Raw genomic sequence first — 22,312 nt, 5'->3', positions numbered from 1 at the left:
ATCGTTTTTGTATTTTTCAGAAGGGAAGTGTTTGCATTGCAATGATCTGCAGTCTCACCATCAGTAGAATAGCCATGGATCCTGTCAGCATCCGGCGCAGTCGGCGAGACTCCGGAAAATACGGCTCTTCGATCCCAGTGATGGGATTCTGTATGGTGAGAGGGGCCAGAACAGTAAACTCAGGACGAGGGTGCTCCTAGAACAGAAACATATCCCATCAGTCATGGGGGGACAGTAATAACTTACCTCACAGTCATGGGGGACAGTAATAACTTACCTCACAGTCATGGGGGGACAGTCATATCTTAACACCTCAGTGTACTCCGGACCCAATTTATGGACTGATTAGCAATACTGCAAGTTTGAGCACAAACTCAATGAGTAGTGACATACTATAGGTATGACCTTAACCGTTATAGGCTCAGCTCGATTCCATGACACCCAACTTGGAAAATCATCACAACAACTTCTCATTAACAGGCTGCTCAAATCAAGCGTGGCAGCTCTTGCAATGATGTCGGCCATACCGCTTTCTTTCAAAGCAGAATGTAACGGTAGGGGCAGCAGGGCACAGTATATTCAAGGCAAGCCCGCTCCTTGTCCCTACCAGTCAAGATGGCGAACCAGAGACAGGGTCAGAATAGTCATTTCTCAGGTGTAGCTTTAAAGCAAGAGAGGAAAATGGTTGCCAGTTGTATGTGTGTAATGTGTGTAATGTGTGTAATGTGTGTAATGTGTGCGTACATAACACACATCCTCCTAAAAATAAAAGGAACCGGCACTGCAGAGGTCTTCATACAAAAAAAAAAAAAAAAAAGAGACAGGAGGTTTTAATCCACATACTGTAGATCAACGTTGATCTATGTGGATTAAACCTCTTTTGTATGAAGACCTCTGGAGGGCCGGTTCCTTTTATTTTTAGGAGGCTGTGTTCTAGGTCTCCCCAGTGGGGGATGATCGCTGTGCACCTGAGACAGTTGCATACATTCAGTGAGTGTGCCTATTTCTTTCTCCTTTATTTAAAAAGCACCATTAATGTACAGAGCGCTTCACAGCATTAATACACGTGACATTATAATTTAAATAACAAATACAAATAACACATAATGGGTGTGACCGTAGGGGTAGCCAGTCTTCATAATAAAGGTGAATCCCGACTGGCTACCCCTGAAAAAAGTGGGTCTCCGGTAGGTTAGAAGCGCCAGAAGCCGGGGACACGGTGTGTGTGGTAACCTTTACTGTTGTCCAATAAACCTGGGATTTCGGGAGTGGGAGTTTAAAGGGGGATATTTTGGTGGAAATGTGTTCAAAACATGTGTATAAGGATTGGGGGCAAAGATAACGGTTGTTCCCCCATTTTACCCACAGACCACGTCTGGTCAAAGAGGAAGCGAACTTCCTGTTTCGTTGGCTATCTTTGTGTACCTGGCGAAGTCACAGAAGCGTCCAGGTTGGTGCACCCGGTGACTCCTCACACCCAGCAGTCAGGTGTCTACCCCTGCGGGAGGTATGGAGCTGTAATTGGGAACCAAGGCCTGGGTTCTAGCCCCGTTGGTTTGATTCCCATTGGTCAGTTCCAATTTCCAAATCTCCCAAAGCCCTGATCCTGGGGGCTGTCATGAGGCACTGTCACCACCCATGGCCCTAATTGCCCTGTCTGGTCTAGCCCCAGCCCCTGATTTGCCAGCACCCTATCCTCCATGATTGCCGATGGAGGCCGAGGTCCTATGCAAGCCGATGCTGATCAGGGCTCCACAGTGGTTCAGGTTTGGTCTTGGTGTCAAGAGGCCAACTAGAAAGTGAACTGTGGACCAGAGGCAGGCATCCCTTGTTACTGGGATTGACGAACAAATGAAATCAGGCAGCATCTAGTGTAAGCTACTGTAGCTTACAACTAGTGAGCAACGTGTACCCAGAGTCTGTGCCACGTTTTGTAGGGTGTTGCTCCCTTTTGGCTCCGGCAAGAATACACCATTCTTTATTTAACCATCTCATTCTGCCTGGAGTTTGCAATTCCCTGTGTAAAGACTTGTCTACCGTGACACACAACAATCTCACACCAAAGGTTATGGTTATTGCTGAGACCCTTCATTCCATTATACAGTGCAGTATGTTAACTTTCAGGGGGCTCTCTTAAATTGTAGTCAGAGCCCCTATCTGACACACAACCCATTTGCACATACTTCTGGGGTGTCAATCTCTTAATATGTAGGATTCCCCATTTTACACACATCACTTACCCTATATTTCAATAGTATCACTACTTGCTATCACTGCAAGCATACACATCAATGGGTTAATTGACACATGACATCAATTGCCTCAGTATAAATTTAATTTGTTTCATTCTAGAGACATCCAATATGTATCCTTTAGGAAGGCAAATAATAAAAAAATGTAAAAAAAATAAACCGTTATGACTCAGACTAAAAACTACTGTAAATTCCTTCCTGACTCCAGTAACAGCAATCAGTTTTATCCCCGAGTCAACAACCTGCCTATCTGGCATATACCTGTGTACCGTTACTTTCTACAAAGATGTCTGACCATTTCTTAGAAATGTCTACTGTATCTGCCATCACATTCTCCATGCGTAGGATTCTCTACAGTTTGACTGCCCTTACTTATCTTAATCCCCTTGCAGCATACACTTCAATAGTATCATTAAAAAATTCCCTACATTATTTGCCCCAAAACTCCCATATTATCACTTTATTAAAAGTCAAAATTCCCCTCTTACACACTTTATTTTCACAACCTCTTAACTCCTTTGCACCGAGTTCAAAGCTACTCACCTCAATTTCATGCAACTGGAAGCAGTCCCAGCGGTATGTCAGCTTGGCATTAAATCTCTTCCAGTACTCTAGGAAGGTGACGGCCCAGATAGACATGAATATGCTGAAGAAGAGTGTCCCTGGCTGGTCAACCAGGACCCCAGCCTGTGGAGGGTAGAGGTCACATGAGATCCAATATCTACATGACTTTCAAATGTTACATCATGACCATTATCCTTTGTAATAGTGTCACCTCTCCCCCATTAAAAGGGCTAATCCCTCCTAGTACCAGTATAGTAATAAGTTTGCCAGGTCTCTTGAGAAAAGTCAGTGGGGAACTATGTGATTTATAAATTATATGACTGCTGTGGCGGTGAGAAAGTTAACCAGGCCAATAATAAAGGTATTATGCCCAGCTGGTTAACCCTAAACCGTGTTGGGACAGAAGGGGTTAACATGTATTGCAATCATCAGCCTATGTTTCCCCCTACACTATCTTTTTGTCCCTATTTTGCAGCTCTGAAGCTTGCTGCAGTTCAATCAATGAATGAAAATGTGCTAACTGTATTTGTGACAAGGGGGAGCTTCTAGCACTGAACCCATCGCTAAGTGAAGAAGCGTGCCTGTGAATAAGTGGCTGCTTTGAAGTATAGGTATTACTTCCTAAGCCGTAGACCTCTAAACCGCAAAGTCAATTGGATAAGTGGTTTGCGGTCTAGCTGAAGTGCCGTCTTGTCAAAATGTATCCAGCGGTCTTGTTATCCACTTGAGCTGAATTGTTGGTGTCTGTCTGTGGTTATCGATCAAAAGCCAGCACCGATACATTGTATGCCGGCTTGTAACCCAGACCAATTATAGGTCAAACCGCAACCCACATCACAGAGCCCATTCAATTAAGTGGATAACTTGCGCTAGGACAGAGCTAGCACTCTAATTTTTGGAGTGCAGTTAGTTACACGTGTACCATGAACATACATATGAATTTAAAATTTGTTGCACATGCAGAACATACATTTATAAACATATTGTATTTCAATGGTGTTTTAAATGCAAAGGCAGGAACCCCTTTCTGCCGGTCCAGCAATGCATCCATTAACATGCCCATAAGTTATGGATGATTGAGCTGAGGGATTTCTCATCTCTGGACTTCAAAGGGCACCCTGCTAAGATGGTGCCCCAGTGTCTAAGAGAAGTCCGGAGTTGAAAAGCCTCAGAGACCCTAGGTGTTAGGGTGGCCGGGATATTTGTAAGTGTCAGATACCGGTGCGAAGTATGGGCACTTCACACTTGGTAGCCAAACCCCAGACTTACTGTCGCCAGGTAAGAGGTTGGGCCCGGTATGCCAAGTAGCTCAGGTGTGAGGTTAGCACATGCTCTGTGCAAACCGAGAAGCAACGTCTTCCCTCTTTGTAAGGTACTGGCAAGTCTGGGATAGGTGGGGAAAATTATTCCCACGAGAGGATTAGGTGTATATGTTAGGTAAAGAACCCATAACCCTATAAAAATGCCTGCAGCCCAGTCCCAGTCAGATTCACCTAAGATCAACCAAGAAACGTCAGAGGTTTAGCATCAGCGGTTCCGGAGTGTGAGGGGATTGTAACCAAGGATTGTACCCCTCTTCCAGAATTCGTTTGAGCTAAGGATTCCCGAACGAATCCTGTAAGGACTTTACGAAAGAATTCCTTTTGGCGGAGATATAGGGCTGGCAAGTTGCGCCCCTAGCCTAGGACTGTCGCAGGACTCAAACAGCGCACCCACTTGCATGCGTGCAGTGCATGCCCAGAGACTTTGATTCGTTTTGTGGACATTTGATTTCGTTTCCCCATCCCAGTAAGTGTTTTATTTACTGTAATTGTGAATATTGTATGTTTGTCTTAAAAGGAAATAAATTACAATTTATTTTGCCCATCTTGTGTGCTCAATCCAGAATCCCGGTATTAAAGTGTTGGTAAGCCCTGGTCTACCGTGACAACTGCAACCTCAATTCTGGGGAGGGGTTTGGGGATAGAGCGCCCTGGGGAGGTGTTTGGGGATAGAGCGCCCTACCCAGAATTTTTTTAATGAAATAGAATATGAAATGGTGCAAATTGGAGTGAAATTTAGATAAAATTATGTAATGATCAGATGAATTATAATGAACATACCTGCAGTCATACAGGCCCATGGCGAGCGATACTGGTTGTAATGCTCCCTTCACAAAATTTCAAGATTGTTGCACCCCTCTTCATCCTCCCTCACCGCTTTTCCTCTCTCTCCCCATCATTCTCACCCACACCATCCTCCCTACCCTCCCTCACAGTCATTCTCACCCCCACAGGACAGCCACAGAACACACACACACACACACACAGACAAAAACAGACCAAATCCACACATACACACTTCACCTCTCCATGATGTTTCCTCCTCTCCTTTGCCCCACCCCAGGCTCCTAACAGCTCCTCCTGCATTGCCCAGCAGTAGCCAATCACGATGGAGGAAGCTGCCCAGCTCTCTCCTTGCTTAAGGAAATACCGCGGCTCCCGAGCAGGTCAGGTCACTATGTCCAGAGACGTAATACCGGACATATACATGCCCGGTATTACCTCATTATTTACTGGACAGAGTGCCCAAATACGGGACAATCCGGTTCAATACCCTATATATTAATGGCAGCGAGTTGTTTAAGGGCTAAAATCTGGGAAAGTGATGCTTTTTAAAAAAAAAAAATTTAAACTAAATTCTGACACCCACAGTGTAAGTATTTTTAAATAATTTTTCAAAGTTAGTTCATAAACACGGTGAGCGGAGACTTGGGAGAGGTTGGATTTCACCCGCTGCTCTCTTGTCTCATGTCCGTGTGTTCAACAAGAGTTTTGCAGGCAGAGCACCCCCCCCCATCTTGTCTCCATTCTCTTATTTTTTATAGGCTCTCTGGCAAGGGTGGTCTTAAAGGGAAACAAATAGGGGAACGGCAAACACTCCCCCATCCAGAGGCCCCAAAGAAATGAAACTTATTTTTAATTTCCAGAGAAACAAAAAGTAGCCAAGTCTTTACTTGTTGTACAGTTGGATAAGTGTAAGTAAGTTAATTAGATTGTTAAACGATTAATAGAACGGTTGTGTTTTTACGTCTAGATGGGATTGCATTTCTACATCCCGAGTCCCGCTTAACTAACCCCTCTGTATGTTACAGCATTGGAGCTGAACAGTGCTATTCAGGGAACCCCACCACTTACCGGTATCACTTCCTCTTTCTAAAGGGATTTAAATAGCCACCCAATAAGATCCCGCAACCGATGACGCTGGGACTTATTATTGGGATGTGGGAGGAAGGCAGAGGCCCTGGTTGTGCCCACACTGATATAGCCGTGACCCCTGATTAGCTCAGAAAGAGCGGGAGATTGCGCTTGTAGGGTTTTGCAAAAGCCCGCGAAGGAGGGGAGCACAGTTGGCGGGAGGGAGTCGATTCTTGACCCAGGAGCCCCGCGGGGAGCGTCATGGAGAGGAGGGGATAAAGGGAGGTGGTTGCGCGCACGTGAGTTAGAGCGTGTGGGAGAGGAGAGGAGACGGAGTGTTGGAGTAGGGGAGGTTAAGCCGCCCCGGCATAGGCTGTGTGCCCCAGGCCCAGTTTAGCCTTGAGTCACCGTAGAGACAAGCGGAGTTAGGGATCGCCCTAGAGAGGTTCCTGTTCACTACCATCTTTGTAATTGTATCGGGACTATCCTACTTGCCAGGAAGTCGGGGCTTGGACCCCGCGTGGTGTTACTATTGTCCGGGTGGGATCGCCCTGGACCAGAGAGAGAGAGAGAACGGGAGGAAGGCATCGATGTGCGGAGACCCTTTGTGAAGATCGTGGCAGATCCGAGTACTGGAGTGCTCGGCAGGTATTTCAGCAAGGGCCCCAACGGTACCATTCACTAATTCAAAACACAGTGGCTGCGCAGTCACCCACACACACATAGTGACTATCTGTTGAAGTAACGGGACGGTGTTGTTTGGGGAATTGGACACGGGTGGGATCACCCGGTGGCGGGTTCGGGGATTGTGGCGTCCGCCGTGGCGCATGAATGTGGTAGCGTCCGCCGAGGCGCAAGTCTGTGCTAAGCCCGCCGTGGCTTGTTATGTTGGGTGGATTCAGGGGATGTTATTGTGTGTACATATAACTGATCTTGACCTAAGAGTAAAGGAAGTTGGTTACCGTAATTGGCTGTGTGTCAGTAATTATTGCTTAGACGTCCTGCGAAGACCCACTCCCCCGCTGGCGGGAGCTGTCGCAGGTGGAGGCGCTGCACCAGTGATACTAATTGTGCATACCTCAGGCTCTCCGTGGCAGAGACTCAGACCCTGCGAGCCTACAGGTGATACAGCACAGAGTAGCGGCTTGCTAGCGATAGGAAGCAGGGCTACAATTGGAGGCACTGCTGAGATCTTAGACCTGGGGTGCCCCTCGAAAATAAATTGTTGCTACCATGGCCCTTCCTACCCGTCACGAGATACGCGACTGGGCCCGCCAAGTCCGCACGCCTACCCGTCGCGCCGTAGCCTTGGCCCGAGTGCCCATGGCCTTGCCTTTAGAGATTTTACAGACGGCTTTGCGACAACTCCCCGGCTTTGCCAAAGCTCGCTTGGTAGATGTACTTGTAGACCGCGACTCTAACTGGAATACCTTGCTTGTGGACTGTCGGCGCAACCTGTTAGCGCTCGAACCGGCCGTTCCCCAATGCCTGGCCCTGCCTGATGCCCCACCTGGCGGTAGTCTCTTTGTCTACCCCCTCCGAGACCCCCCCGTACGTCCGCTAGACGAAGACGACCCCACCCTTCCTTTTGCTTATTATGCAGAGAGCGATGCCGGTAGTTGCCTATCCGCCTCCAGTTACCCAGGGTCCAGCGCCTCTGCCGAGGCCGAAGTGCGTAGTAATATGCTGCGGAAACTCACGGACAAAATAGACCAGTTATCTGCCCCCCCTAGTCTACCGCCGCTGGTTGAAGCGCTTACAATAGCCACTCATGCCCAGAACTACCGGAAGCTAAAGGCCTTCTCGGGAACCCTCCCCGTACCTATCGGGGAAGACGGGATAGAAACCTGGAAGGAACATACTAGGGGCGTAATGGAGGAATGGTCGTGCACCGATGTGGTAAAACGGCAAAGACTCATGGAGTGCATGCGGCCCCCGGCGGCCACTCTGATCAGCATACACCGCGAGCATTATCCCGAGTTAACCTCCCGTTTAATGATTGAGTTTCTGGTAGAAGCATATAGCGCAAAAGAAGATGATGGGGCTTTATGGGCTAAGAACTATGCCGTAAATCAAAAAGAGGGGGAAGAACTGTCTGCCTATATACACCGAGTGCAAATGTCTCTTGGGCCGTTATTGCATCATAAACATGTGCTGCCCTCTCAGATGGATGAGTATCTACGTAAGCAGTACCTCCGCGGGTCTAGCCCTGTCCACCCCATAGCCAGTATGATTCATGATCACCTCACGCGGGGCCCTCCCCCTTCGTTCATCCAACTCCTGCAGCAGGTGAAAGAGCACGAGACGCATTTAATGTTGCACTCCACTCAAAAGCCGAAAAGCAACAGCAGTGCTAAACCCAAAGGGGCAGTTGACAAGAAGGAAGACCCCCCAGACAAGCAGGGCCCAGAAAAAAACCCTTATGCTGGACGGTCATCACCCCCACTCTATCGACGTGCGGGCCATCGAGATATGTCGTGCTACAAATGTGGGAAGAGGGGGCATATATCCTATGACTGTCGCCTGGGCGACTCTCGACGCCGAAGTCCTTCCCCCAAGAAGTTTCCGCCTCAAGCTATGGTGTGCGGGGTGTATGCGGCAGATAGCGATCAGGCCGTGACGCTCGCGGAAGGAGACGCAGCGGGTGGCGACAATAACCGGGTAGGACCGGTAGCGTTAATCCTGGTGCTCGTGGACGGGATCTACTCCTCCACGCTACTAGACACGGGATCCCAAGTCACCATCATCTATCGAGGGTTCTATGATCGGCATCTTCAAATGCGGCCGCTGCGGCCGGCTGAACACATCAAGGTGCGTGGGTTAAGCAATGACAACTACCCCATCGATGGCCTAGTGACTGTGGATCTAGAAATACTGTAACTCAACACGGGAAAAACTCACCCCATGAAGGTGGATGCCTTGGTGTGTCCAGAACCCCGGGATACCCCCAGGTACCCCATCATACTCGGCACCAATGCTGACATTGTGCAAGCAGTCATCCGGGCCTATCTACAGGAGACCAAAGAGCTCCCCATGTCCAGTCTACAGCTGCAATTGGTCCAAGCAGATCCAGCCCCACCCCCTTCATCTCCCGAAGACTATGGACTGCTGTTCTGAGGAAGGAGAGGTCTGACCCGCTTATTCCCAGGAGAAACGTAAAGCGTTCCCGCGTGATGTGCCTATGTCGAGTGGCTCGGTGAAGACCAACAGTTCTCGCTAGAAAGTACCCCTGAAGAGGATGTACGTCAAGGGTATTGGCTCATACCCGAATTTCGCCATTGGCGGGGACCCATTCCTCATCGGATTGATGTGATGGTACAGAACCTGTCGCCCTTCCCCCTGGCCATCGATGTGGGTCAGTGAATAGGGCGGATATATCCTGTCAGTTCGGTGGAAGAAGCCGTACAGGTGAATGCGAACCGGGTGGAGAGGACCGGTACGGCTCTAAACTTCGACTTCGGCTCGTCCGACTTGCCAGACACCTGGAAGAGACGGTTGCAGGTGCAGCTGGAGCAGAGACGATCCATGTTCTCTACGGGGGAGATGGATGTGGGGTGTAGCCGCAATGCCCAACACACCATTCGAATGACAGATGAGAAGCCGTTCCGGGAGCGTTCTCGCCGGCTCGCTCCCCGGGATGTGGAGGATGTGAGGGCCGCTATAAATGAAATGGAAGCCGCCGGGATTGTCAAGGAGTACCGCAGTCCCTATGCCTCACCCATAGTAGTCGTAAGAAAAAAAAATGGAACAGTGAAACTATGTGTGGATTATCGGAAGCTGAACAATCGGACGGTGCCGGACCAGTATAATCTCCCCCGCATAGAAGAGATTCTAGACACTTTACACGGGAGCCAGTGGTTCAGCGTACTGGACCTGCGGTCCGGGTATTAACAAGTCCCCATGAGCCCCGGGGATCAGGTGAAGACCGCTTTCGTTGCCCCCTTGGGTTTTTATCAATTCACCCATATGCCCCAAGGCATATGCGGAGCACCCGCTACCTTCCAACGGTTAATGGAGAAGACGCTGGGGGACCTCAACCCCCGAGAATGCCTGGTGTACCTAGATGATATCATCGTCTTCGGGAAAACCCTGGAAGAGCATGAGGTTCGTCTTCTGAAGGTACTAGATAGGTTGTCGCAGGAAGGTCTCAAACGCTCTCTGGACAAATGCCGTTTCTGCCAAACCTCCGTGACGTACGTAGGACACATAGTGTCTGGGGAAGGGATTGCCACTAATACCGCCAAGATAGAAGCTGTTGTCAACTGGCCCCGCCCGGAGAATGTGGGAGAGTTGCGCTCGTTCCTGGGATTTTGCGGCTATTATCGCAGATTTGTGGAGGGGTACTCTCGCAGGGCCAAAGCCCTCAACAGCCTACTCAGAATCTACCCAGTGGAGGCGAACTAGAAGTCCAATCCTGCCCGACTACCGTTCGGAGATAAATGGACTCCCGAGTGCGAACAGGCCTTCCACGACCTGAAACAGAGCCTGACAGCGGCCCCCGTCCTGGCCTATGCCAACCCCGACCAGCCCTACATTTTACATGTGGACGCCAGTCTGAGTGGTCTAGGCGCCGTGTTGCACAAGAAATATCCTGAGGGGCTGCGACCCGTTGCGTATATCAGCCGCAGTCTCACCGCTAGTGAACAGAATTATCCGGTGCATAAGCTCGAGTTTTTGGCGCTGAAGTGGGCTATTGTGGACAAACTGCGAGATTATCTGTATGGAGTCAAAGATTCGGAGGGTAGGGTAAAAACGTGGCATCGTAATCATCTGCTGCCTATCCCGCAACTAGAGGAGGGAGAATTGGAGTGGCCGGCCTCTCCGATGATGGAGAAGTGTCCTTAGAGGCCGACGTAGAGGGCGGCGAAAGTATGGAGGATCCGATAGAAGGGACCTCTCAAAGGGACCTTCCAACAGGAGCATCTCCCGAAGCAGCGTCGGGTAAAGAGCTCAGAAATCAATCACCCCCGGCAGTGGCGCCTGAAATCTCAATGTTAGACCCTCAGAGTCCGTGCTTCATCCCCAGTTCCGACCGATTCGAGAACACCAGCCCCTCAAGGGCAGAACCAAACACAACTGATTACGAACCTCACTCCCCACTAGGAGTGACTGCACCGGAATTGAGAAGGAGCCAGAGAAATGGACAACCTCCAATGAGGATGGCCTATGATCAGTTCGGGGCACCCCATTATGAGGCTAAACAGTGGTCTCGCAGCCGGGTTCAATCTGTTATCATTATGTTCAGTGAAATGTATACGTTTATATTGAGATCGATGTATTAGCATTTTTCATTATATAAAATGGTTATCGTTATTGTTGTCCAAGCGGGGTCGTTGGATTCCACAGGGGGGAGGATGTAGCCGTGACCCCTGATTAGCTCAGAAAGAGCGGGAGGTTGCGCTTGTAGGGTTTTGCAAAAGCCCGCGAAGGAGGGGAGCACAGTTGGCGGGAGGGAGTCGATCCTTGACCCAGCAGCCCCGCGGGGAGCGTCATGGAGAGGAGGGGATAAAGGGAGGTGGTTGCGCGTACGTGAGTTAGAGCGTGTGGGAGAGGAGAGGAGACGGAGTGTTGGAGTAGGGGAGGTTAAGCCGCCCCGGCGTAGGCTGTGTGCCCCAGGCCCAGTTTAGCCTTGAGTCACCATAGAGACAAGCGGAGTTAGGGATCGCCCTAGAGAGGTTCCTGTTCACTACCATCTTTGTAATTGTATCGGGACTATCCTATTTGGCAGGAAGTTGGGGCTCAGACCCCGCGTGGTGTTACTATTGTCCGGGTGGGATCGCCCTGGTCCAGAGAGAGAGAGAGAGAGAGAGAGAGAGAGAGAACGGGAGGAAGGCATCGACGTCCGGAGACCCTTTGTGAAGATCGTGGCAGATCCGAGAACTGGAGTGCTCGGCAGGTATTTCAGCAAGGGCCCCAACGGTACCATTCACTAATTCAAAACACAGTGGCTGCGCAGTCACCCACACACACATAGTGACTATCTGTTGAAGTAACGGGACGGTGTTGTTTGGGGAATTGGACACGGGGTGGGATCACCCGGTGGCGGGTTCGGGGATTGTGGCGTCCGCCGTGGCGCATGAATGTGGTAGTGTCCGCCGAGGCGCAAGTCTGTGCTAAGCCCGCCATGGCTTGTTATGTTGGGTGGATTCAGGGGATGTTATTGTGTGTACATATAACTGATCTTGGCCTAAGAGTAAAGGAAGTTGGTTACGGTAATTGGCTGTGTGTCAGTAATTATTGCTTAGACATCCTGCGAAGACCCACTCCCCCGCTGGCGGGATCTGTCGCAGGTGGAGGCACTGCACCAGCGATAGTAATTGCGCATACCCCAGGCTCTCCGTGGCAGAGACTCAGGCCCTGCGAGCCTACAGGTGATACAGCACATAGTAGCGGCTTGCTAGCGATAGGAAGCAGGGCTACACTGGTATAGAGGAGGGGGGGGGGGCGACACCCCCACCAGTACCCTCACCAAGATGGGTGTGGAAGGAAACCCTATGGGTGCCCCCCCACCATGAACGTGGAGTGGGGGAACTGAGTCCATTGGACCCACCATTGTAACATACTAATACCCCCCTTGGGTTGGGGGTATGAGATCTTTTTGAGTAACTGTAACCCAAGGCCTCCGAAGGGCGGGGGGGGGGGGCTCTCGGGACTGCTGGGTCTAGCAGTGGTCGGGTTCAGCGAGGGATTGATAGTAGGTAGGCTGTATTATCCCGGCAGCAGGTGGGAAGTGCGGTTGGGCACCTGGCCTAGCCACAGTCCTAAGGTGAGTGCTGCAAGCCCTCAAGGCGCAAGAAGGGAGTACTATTGCGGGGGAGCAGGCGGTGATTTCCGGTATGGCAGTCTGGGTTAGCTGCTGAGTGTGGGAATGGCTTGGAGCTTGGGGCCACGTAGTCGGGGGTTGCAAGCCCATCTTTAGCAGGGGTGGCATCAATATTGGCAACAGTGTTTGTGGGTGAAACGTGAGAGCAGGAGCGGCAGAGAAACAGATGCATGTTTTGAGGACGCATGCACGAGCCTTGCCAGCCCGGTGGGGCTGCATCTGCCAGTTGACATTAAAGAAAAGATTTGGACAGGGGATTACATGGATTTATTGTCTCTACTGCCAGGGTACAGAGAGGCGCTCACGAGGTCCACTAAGAAAGGGGAGGCCAAGAAAGAGGGAGAGGCGCTGTAACAGGGGAGTAATCCCTGTTCAAGTAATGTGCCTTTAATCTAGCAGTGTGGTGGTTAACTGCTGGTAGTCAATTAATAAACACCACCTGCCTGATTTAGATTGCTTACAAAAGCCTGTCTGTTGAGACAGGAAGTGACTCCTTAGCTCACTTATGAGCTGACCTTTGGAGACAGAGCAGGGGTTCTTGAGTCTCCCAGGAGAGACTGACCAAGAGAATACAGATCTCTGGAGCTGACCATGTCTTGAGCTCTGCCAGAAGACACAGCAGAGCTGATTTCAAGACACAGGGAAAACTACTAAACCTGAAGCTGACACACCCTGAGGGAAGGGAGCTGAACCAGGAACTGAGAAGATTTTCCCTCCAAGAAACAGATAAGACTTTCATTCTTAAGAGACTTCTTATATCTGCTTATTTCATGCTATGTGTTTGGGGCTGGGAGAAATGCTTGACTAAGGGAGCTGTGAATTAATTGCATAGTGTTTCACTAGAAATACTCCCAAGTGAATAGACGCTTTGTTCCCCCCCCCCCCCCCTGTGTTTGGATGGATTTCCTGATGAAAAGGAAAAGGCACAATAAAGCCTTATTATAATTTCACCTTATAAAAGTCTCCAATTGTGTACCTCTGTGAACGTCCGTCTACATATGGTGTCCGAAGTGGGATGAGAGGTGTCTTTGAAGTTAAAAAGGACCGGAGATTTTTATGTGAATTTTTTTATGCTTTTTGCCTACAAACAAGTCTGAGCAACTTAGAAAAAAAAAAACTCATGCAGCAGAGATCAGAGTTAAAGAGACTGCTGAAACAGCTAAACCTTATTTGCCTATCACAAAGTGTAATATGGTCATTGAAATAGGGGTTTTGCCTTCCAGCCATAGTCAGGGTTCAAGAAGTGAGTCAGCCCTTAAAAAGGGATAGGTGTTTGTTGTTTTCAAAAGTTTCGCTGAAGCAGTGAATACAGATGGTTACCCACGAGTGGTACTGATTTTGCAAATAAAGGTTGCCACACCGCATAGGGCTACCAGCTGTGAATGGAGTATATGCAAAAAACTGTGAAAATTGATACAAGACTGTGCTGAAGCAGGGGAATTTTTAGCAAACAAATGCTGAGTGTAAAATTGCCCTATAGGGGTAAAAGGGATTGCTGAACTGTGTAAAAGGTTTTTCAAAGTCAATTGCTGAGTGTTGAGTCACCCTGCCGGGAATGAAAGAAATAGTCCACTGCAAAGAATGTTTTTTTTTTCTGCAAGTAAAAAAAAGTCTGCCTATATATATCTTGGGAGCAAAACCCAAAGGATGAAGTGTGAATGCCATAATACCCAAAGATAAGACTGAAAATTACTGAACTCAGGCAGAAAACCAAATTCTGTTGCTGAAGCGGAGGGATTGCACCTAGCAAGTAAATGGTGTAAAGCAAACAGAAGTTTATTTTCCTAGCAACTACACATTCAGCATACCTAATGAGAGATTATACCTAGCAAGTAAATGGTGTAAAGCAAATAGACTTTTTTTTACCTAGCAACTGCACATCTTGTATACCTGATGAGAGAAAATGCATGCAGAGTACTGACTGCTGATATTAAAAAAAATTACCCAAGAAAGAAAAGTCTACAGAGATGCCTTTGAGAGCTACGACCTCTACAAGCAAAATATGCCCACCTGTAGGACTACCACAATTGGGGGTTCTAGCAAATACAGTGGCAACAGCTGCAATAGTGCCTCCTGAGGTCAGGAACAAAATTACACCTGATAGCCTAAAAATGGAGGACAAAATGAAGCGTTCTTGTAATGAACCCTACCCCACGGAAGAGTGGCCCTTCCAGTCCAATTAAGAGGAAGACATCTCTTACGGTGAACACGAACCGAGTCACACCCACAAAACACCCCAAGAATGGTGGGGGTGCCTGAACTCGGAACGAACAGAAAAGACCACTCCCTTTGATGACGAATATGATCAGCAGGAGACAGAGCGGGAGCAGTGGATCACCGAATATTTCCGTCAGCTATTACAGTTGCAAGAAAAGCTGGGTGGATCCAGTGACGCTGCTAAAATTTCAAATAAAGGAGACCCCAGTATTCCTGACGGGACGGAGTCATCCAAAACAAAAAGGCGGAAAAAGAAAAGCGGTTCTTCACTTACCGTAGAAGGAACAGACACGTCCGCAGATCCTGTGGAGGAAAAGGGGGACCGATTTGCCCTGCAGCCTAGAGAAAATTGAAAATTCGTTCCGCGGATAACCGAATATCCAGAGGGCCCAAGGCAGAAATCGTGTACCCCAAAGAAGTGTCTGTCCGGTGCCAACAGTGAGGAACCCTCAACCAGTCATCCCAGGGAAGCGGAGCCGGAACCAGTGAGTGACGATCCCTTGACCAGCCCTGAAGACGCCCAGAAAATTGCCAGGCGTGACTTTGATCTACTTCGAGAACAATTGAAACTTGAGAGAGCAGATAATGCTGAGTTACAGATGACGGTGCTCGCAATGTACTCTGAATCTGGGACGATCTCAAGACTGAGCAGGCTACTATTTCCGCCATGGATGAAAAGCAGAGCCAATCTGATAAAATGGTGGCTACGCTAAAGCGGAAGTATGAGGAGGCACTGAAGCAGATGACAGTCTTCCAGCAAGAGGTTCACACTCTTCGTATAGAGCTGAATGCCTCACAACAGGAGGTCAACAGTGTCCGGATAGAGGTGGACGTATCTCAGAAAGAGGTTCAGACACTCCGCAGAGCACTGGATGCCTCACATCATGAGACCAACAGCTGCCGCACAGACCTGGAAGTTTCCAGAAAGGAACTACACAGTCTCACTGAGGAGCTGGACATTGCTAAAGAAACTATTGCCAATCTTAATACAAATCTCCAAGTCTCCCAGAAGGAGCTTCAGACCCTCAACCTAGAGAAGGATGTCTCACGCCAGGAGACTGTCAGTCTCAAAGCAGATGTGCGTAAATGGAAGGAGGACTGCAAAGAGGCCCTGAATAGTACAGAGACTGAAAAAGGAGAACATTTAAGATTACAAAGAAAAAACGTAAAACTCAAAGAAGAAAATTTTAATTTGACAAACGACGTCAAGGAAAAAAATGAAAAGCTGCATGAGCTTAAAGAAATAAATAGACTTTTGGAAGGTGAGAAGTTTGAAGCAGAGCACCGACTGCTTCAAACGTACTGCGTACTGCGTACGCACCTCGAGAAGGCAGAAGAGAAGCAGCGAACTCTGGAGGATGACAATCTGCAGGCTGTAAAAGAAATTCAAGTGCTGCAGGAACGTCTGATGACCCAGTATGTCCCCACAAAGCAGCATGAGAAACTGAAGGCTACCCTGAGCATCACCAAAGCAACGCTAAAATCCAAGCCCAGAACCCAGGTGACGTGGCACAAAAGGGAGCACAAGAAGGTCCAGAAACTGAAAAAAGTAACTGTGACCCAAGCTAAGAAGTTCATAGTGCTTCACAATGCAATAAAAATGTGGAAGCAAGCTCAGAGAAAGCAAAGCATGCAGATAAATTCCCTGAGAAGAGACTTGCAAGACACACTCGAAAAACAGGGATCTCTCGCGGATGAGATTACAGTCCTACAAGGACAAGTATTGACCCTGACTAAGCGTCAGTATCCCACAGCCTCAAAAACCCATGAAGACAAGGGTACAGTGAGAGCTGGGAATACCGCTCATCTGAAAGACAAGGTTGCAAAATTTGAACCACCTAAACAAGCACTAGCAAAACCTTCAGCCACTCAGCAGGCAACAAAGGAAGGTACACGTGCTGAATTAAAACCAGAAGAATCCTTAGCTGATGAAGCTGAAAAGATGGGACATTCTCTGGAAGTGGCTGTGGAATTGCAACTTAACCCCAAAGAGGCTGAACTAGCAACCCAATTGAGTGGGAAAATGGCAGAGAGACAGCTTCAAGAGCGGAAAACTTAAAGGGCTGTTTTTAAACGCTCTGCAACTGCTGCCATACAGTATGCCTACAATAAGACGAGCACCCGACGCGAGGGAAATCTCATGACCGCGCACGTAGAAAAAAAGACTATACTTGGAAAAAGTCCTCCTCGAGCGACTGAGGGGTGCTGATCTCAAGCACCTTCAGGAGGAGACACTAAAACTGGAGAAAGGGCTCCAATCCCAGCAGGACTGAGCGTTCTCTTCCTCCATCCACTCTCATTCAAGTCACAGAGATATCTAGAATGAGAGTGGAAGGATGGGCTTTGGCCGTGGCAAGCCCGAGCTTCCCACAAACAGGGGAGGTATGTAACAGGGGAGTAATCCCTGTTCTAGTAATGTGCCTTTAAACTGGACAGAATGACGGAATCACGATTTCCTGATCCATATGGAACTGTGATACAACCTTTGGCAAGAATTGATGCACTGGTCTGAGAACTGCCTTGTCTTGGTGCACGACTAGGAATGCTTCCTTAGCTGATAGTGCCTGTAGTTCTCCCACTCTCCTTGCTGAGGTGATTGCAATCAAGAACGCCATCTTCCACGATAACCATCTCAAACCTATCTCTTGTATAGGTTCGAAAGGAGGTGCCATTAATACATCCAATAATAGGGACAGGTCCCATGTCGGTACTCGGTTTTTAATTTGAGGTCTTAGTCTTTTAACTGCCTGCAAGAACCGGATGATTAATCTTTCCATTGCCAGATTTCTCTCCAATAAGGCTGATAGTGCAGACACCTGTACTTTCAGAGAGCTGAGGCTGAGACCTTTCTCAAATTCCTTTTGCAAGAACTCCACTATTGACACAATTCTTGGTGAGAAGAAATTTTGTTTTTCTTTTGAGCACCAATCCCGGAAACAAAGCCAGATTCTATGGTACACTTTTGATGTGGATCCCTTTCTTGCGTGTAATAGGGTCTGGATTGTCTTGTCTGAACAACCTTTCAAACTCAATGTTTCCCGCTCAATCGCCATGCCGTCAAGGCCCATTGTTTGGCGTTTGGATGGCATATTGGTCCCTGTCGCATAAGTTCTTTGCGATCTGGCATGTGCCATTGTGTATCCACTGCCATATTTACCAAATGTGTGAACCAAGGCCTTCTTGGCCAGAATGGTGCTACCAATATCACTTCCGCTTGGTCTTCCCTGATTGCTTTCGAAATTACGGGAATTGGGGGAAACATGTATGCCAACTTGAAATCCCATTTGAAGCTGAGCGCATCTGCGCTTTTACGCTTGGATGAAAACGCCTTGCACAGTAGTTCTTAACATTGCGGTTCTGGTGTGTCACCATGAGATCTATGTCTGGCTGACCCCATCGCTCTATCAGCTCTTGAAACACCTGTGGGTCTAATGCCCATTCTCCTGGGTGTATAATGTTGCGACTAAGGCCTCGGGCATGGTCAGCGCTTAGGCGCTGACCCGTGCCGAGGCGCGCTGCTGCTCGGCACTGAGCCCCTGCAGCCGCAATGAGAGCGGCTTTAGCAGGGGCTCGCGCACGCTTCCGCACGCTTGCGTCTAACCGAGTCTTCAGATTTGGCGCTCGCCGGAGCGCAGGGCCGGTAACGTGAGCGGTTCGCCCAATGAGGGCGAACCAGCTCCGTGACGTCACTGGCCCGCCCCCGACATGCCCCCTGATGGTGCACTGTCTAAGGCCAGGGACAGCACCGCTTTCCATGAGCCTCAGCGCGCCTCCGCACTGAGGAAATCACTATGTCCCAGGCCTTAGAAAGTCTGCTGTGACATTTTCCAGTCCTGGGATGTGTACGGCTGTAATTTCTGATAAGTGGCCCTCTGCCCAAGAGAGGATTTCTGCTGTGAGATTCATCAGCTTTCTGCTCCTGGTTCCCCCTTGTTTGGCTATATACTTTACAACCGACCGGTTGTCTGACTTTATCTTTATATTGCCATCTTTTTTTGGTCTTGGAAAGCTTCCAGGGCCCTTTGTACTGCTTTTAGTTCCAGCAGATTTGATGGAAGATGCTGTTCCTGGTTTGTCCAGGTTCCTTGCACCAGTGTTTCTCCCATTTGGGCACCCCAACCTGCGTTGCTCGCATCTGTTGTGATTCTTTCCCACTGTACTGGGTGTAGTGTCCGTCCTTTCCCCAGATTTCGGGTATCTTCCCACCACTTTAACTCCTCTTTTGTGCGTGGGTGTAACAAGATTCTTTGTCTTGTATTCTTGTGGTTCCCGTTCCATTGTTGTAAAAAATTGTTTTGTAACGGTCTCATATGGAGCACTGCCCATTTTATGACACTTAGTGTTGAAGCCAATTTCCCTAGAAGTTTCATGCATTCTTCTCCTGAAGTTCTGGTTGCTTTCCTGAGCTTCTTCGCTTGTAGTCCTATGTCTTGCCTCCTTGTGTCTGGCAACCTCACCTCTCCTTTTGCCGTGTTGAATTCCACCCCCAAAAACTTTAGCAGTTGAGTGGGTACTAGGTCTCTGTTTATTAACGAACCGTGTTGTTCTAAGAAGGTTATGACCATCTCCAGGTCTTGTTCTAGTTTCTCCTGACTTTTTGACTTTACAAAGATGTCGTCCAGGTATGGGTATATTTCTACCCCTCTTTTTCTCATTTCTGCCACTAATGGGGCTAGAACTTTTGTAAATGTCCTTGGGGAGGTCGCCAGACCGAATGGCAGTGCTGTGTACTGATAATGATGTTGGTTCACTGCGAACCTTAGGCATCTTTGGTGTCTCCTTGATACGGGCACGTGTAGATAAGCGTCCCTTAAGTCTATCGTTACCATCCAGTCTCCTGGTTGTACCTCCTGAATGATCAGCTTCAAAGACACCATCTTGAATGTTCTTATTTTTAAGAATGAGTTTACCTTTCTTAGGTCTAGGATTGCTCTGTAATCTCCTGAAGACTTTTGTACTAGAAATATTCTGGAATAAATTCCACCTCCTCTGTCTTCATGAGGTACCTTTGTTATCACTTCTGCTTGTAGTAACTTTTATAAAACTGAATTCATTTGTCTTCTTTTTGCCTTGGACTATACCCTTGTTGTTAGGCATAAATTTCTTCTTGGCATTTCTTTGAACTCTATGCTGTATCCCCGACGAATGGTTTCCAATACCCATTTGTCCTATATTGTTTGGGCCCATGTTGCAGAAAACTGCGTCAGGCTTCCTCCCACTGGCAACTGCTGGGCCCTTTGACCTTCATGCAAATTTGTTCTTGGCAAATGAACCTCTTCCTCTGGCGCCTCGAAAAAGCCGATTCTGACCGCCTCTCTATGCTGTTTGCTTTGAAAACGATCTGCCAGGTCTATATGTTTTTGCCTCCTTGTACTGATTTCTATCAGACTTCTGAAAATCGAATCTTCTGTTCCTGTTTTCTTGGGGCAAAAAACTACTCTTACCTCCTGATGCTTTCGTTATTATAGCATCCAACTTATTGACAAAAAGGAATTCTCCTTCAAAGGGTAATCCACATAAGCTATTCTTTGACGCTGAGTCCGCCATCCATTGTCTCAGCCATAACGCCCTTCTTGCTGACACTGCTAAGGCCATAGATTTTAATGCTAATCTGACCGCATCTAAAGAAGCTTCCGCTATGTAGTCTGTCGCCCATTTTACCTCCGACAGCGCCTTTAGGATAGAACTTCTTTTTACACTTTTGTCTAGTGCCTCCTCTATGTTGGCGATCCAGACACGCATTGCCCTTGCCGCCGATGTAGTTGCTATGGCTGGCTTACAGGCTGTTCCCGCTGTGACGTATGCCTTTTTTAATACGTAATCCATTTTCCTATCCATAGTGTCCTTCAAGGTTGCAGATTCTTCTATTGGAATTGTAGTCTTCCTTGCTATTCTGGATATAGTAGCATCCACCTTTGGGCTGGCTTCCCAAAATTTGACATCTTCCTGTGGAAACGGATACATTTTCCCAAATCTTTTTGGTATATATACTTTGGCGTCTGGCCGAGCCAGTTCTGATTGAATAAGGTCCTTGATCACCTGATGTACAGGAAAAACTCTACCTTTCTTCTGTCTTGACCCAAACAGTCTATCTTTCCTGTGGGTCAATTCTTCAGTATCTTCCAATTCTAAAGCCTGTCTCATGGCTTTGATGAGTGGGTCCACCATTTCTACAGTACCGACACACTTTATTCTCGCTCGGCTAGTCCCGCGAATTCGGGTATACCCGGGTGTATTCAGGTTTGTGATCGTTTTCTGCCCGAGTGCATTGCGTTATTTTTCCGGCAGGGATTTAAGCATTTTATTCCGGCTGGCTGCAATACTGCAATGCCGTGTAAATACACATGGGGGCGCTTGCGAGCTGTTCTCTTTGAAGCCGTCCCCTATAATGAATTGTAATGCTGTATATACACTGGCGACACACTTTATTCGAGCTTGGCTAGTCCCACGAATTCGGGTATACCCGGGTGTATTGAGGTTTGTGACTGTTTTCTGCCCGAGTACATTGAGTTATTTTCCAAGCAGGGATTGAAGCATTTTATTCCCGCTGGCTGCAATACTGCACAGTATATATATATAAACTGCATTACAATTCATGAATTTATGCCATCTGGTAGACACGCGAAGCATTGCAGCCTATTAAAGCCTAATCATTATCATTTAACAGATCAGCCGCCCATCAGCCAGGCATGAACCCAGGCTGGGAAGGCAAATGCAACGGGGCTTGTCAGAGGTTAGGAGTGGCGCATTCCAGGTATCTGCCAGGTACATACCGGGTATTTGCTCGAATAAAGTGTGTCGGTGCAGTATACGGTATATATATATATATATATATACTGTATAACAACAACCCCTATAAGCCCTAACATACAGTACTGTACACATACAGTACTGTATATGCACATACATAAATGATACTACCTTATTGGCGGCGGGGGCGAGATGTGTTTGCAGCAGAGAGAGATCCGCTGCTCTCTCTCTGCGCAAACATCGGCACATTAAAAATTATTTTAAATACATTTTTATTGATAGCGTAGATGTGCAGGGGGTCTCCGGAGCTGAACCGCTGAAGCACCGTTGGGGCTAATACCCCATTCACCCACCCCCGCTACCCACAATAAAAAAAATACACACACAGCAGCCGCCAAAAAATAAATAAATAAATCTAAATAAATAAATAAATAAATGACAATAAATACATTTGAAATACATTTTTATTGATAGTGTACATGTGCATGGGGTCTCCGGAGCTGAACCGCGTTGGTTTCAGGTCTGGGGAC

The 22,312-nt window shown here is 48.2% G+C and overlaps 1 protein-coding gene across 2 annotated transcripts in view; it reads right to left on the bottom strand.

Annotated features, from left to right (window-relative positions):
* Nucleotides 1-22,312, bottom strand: part of ANO7 (anoctamin 7) — a 291,143-nt gene that overhangs the window by 85,680 nt on the left and 183,151 nt on the right. For both annotated transcript variants that reach the window (XM_075569552.1, XM_075569553.1), the window contains 2 exons: nt 2,796-2,939; nt 59-196 (listed from right to left, as the gene is read on the bottom strand). In XM_075569552.1, coding sequence (XP_075425667.1) covers nt 59-196; nt 2,796-2,939 — 282 coding nt within the window. The remainder of the gene's footprint in view (nt 1-58; nt 197-2,795; nt 2,940-22,312) is intronic.

Source organism: Ascaphus truei, chromosome 14, assembly GCF_040206685.1.
Source record: "Ascaphus truei isolate aAscTru1 chromosome 14, aAscTru1.hap1, whole genome shotgun sequence".
In the NCBI taxonomy this organism is placed as follows: domain Eukaryota; kingdom Metazoa; phylum Chordata; class Amphibia; order Anura; family Ascaphidae; genus Ascaphus; species Ascaphus truei.
This window is presented reverse-complemented; position numbering and strand designations above follow the sequence as displayed.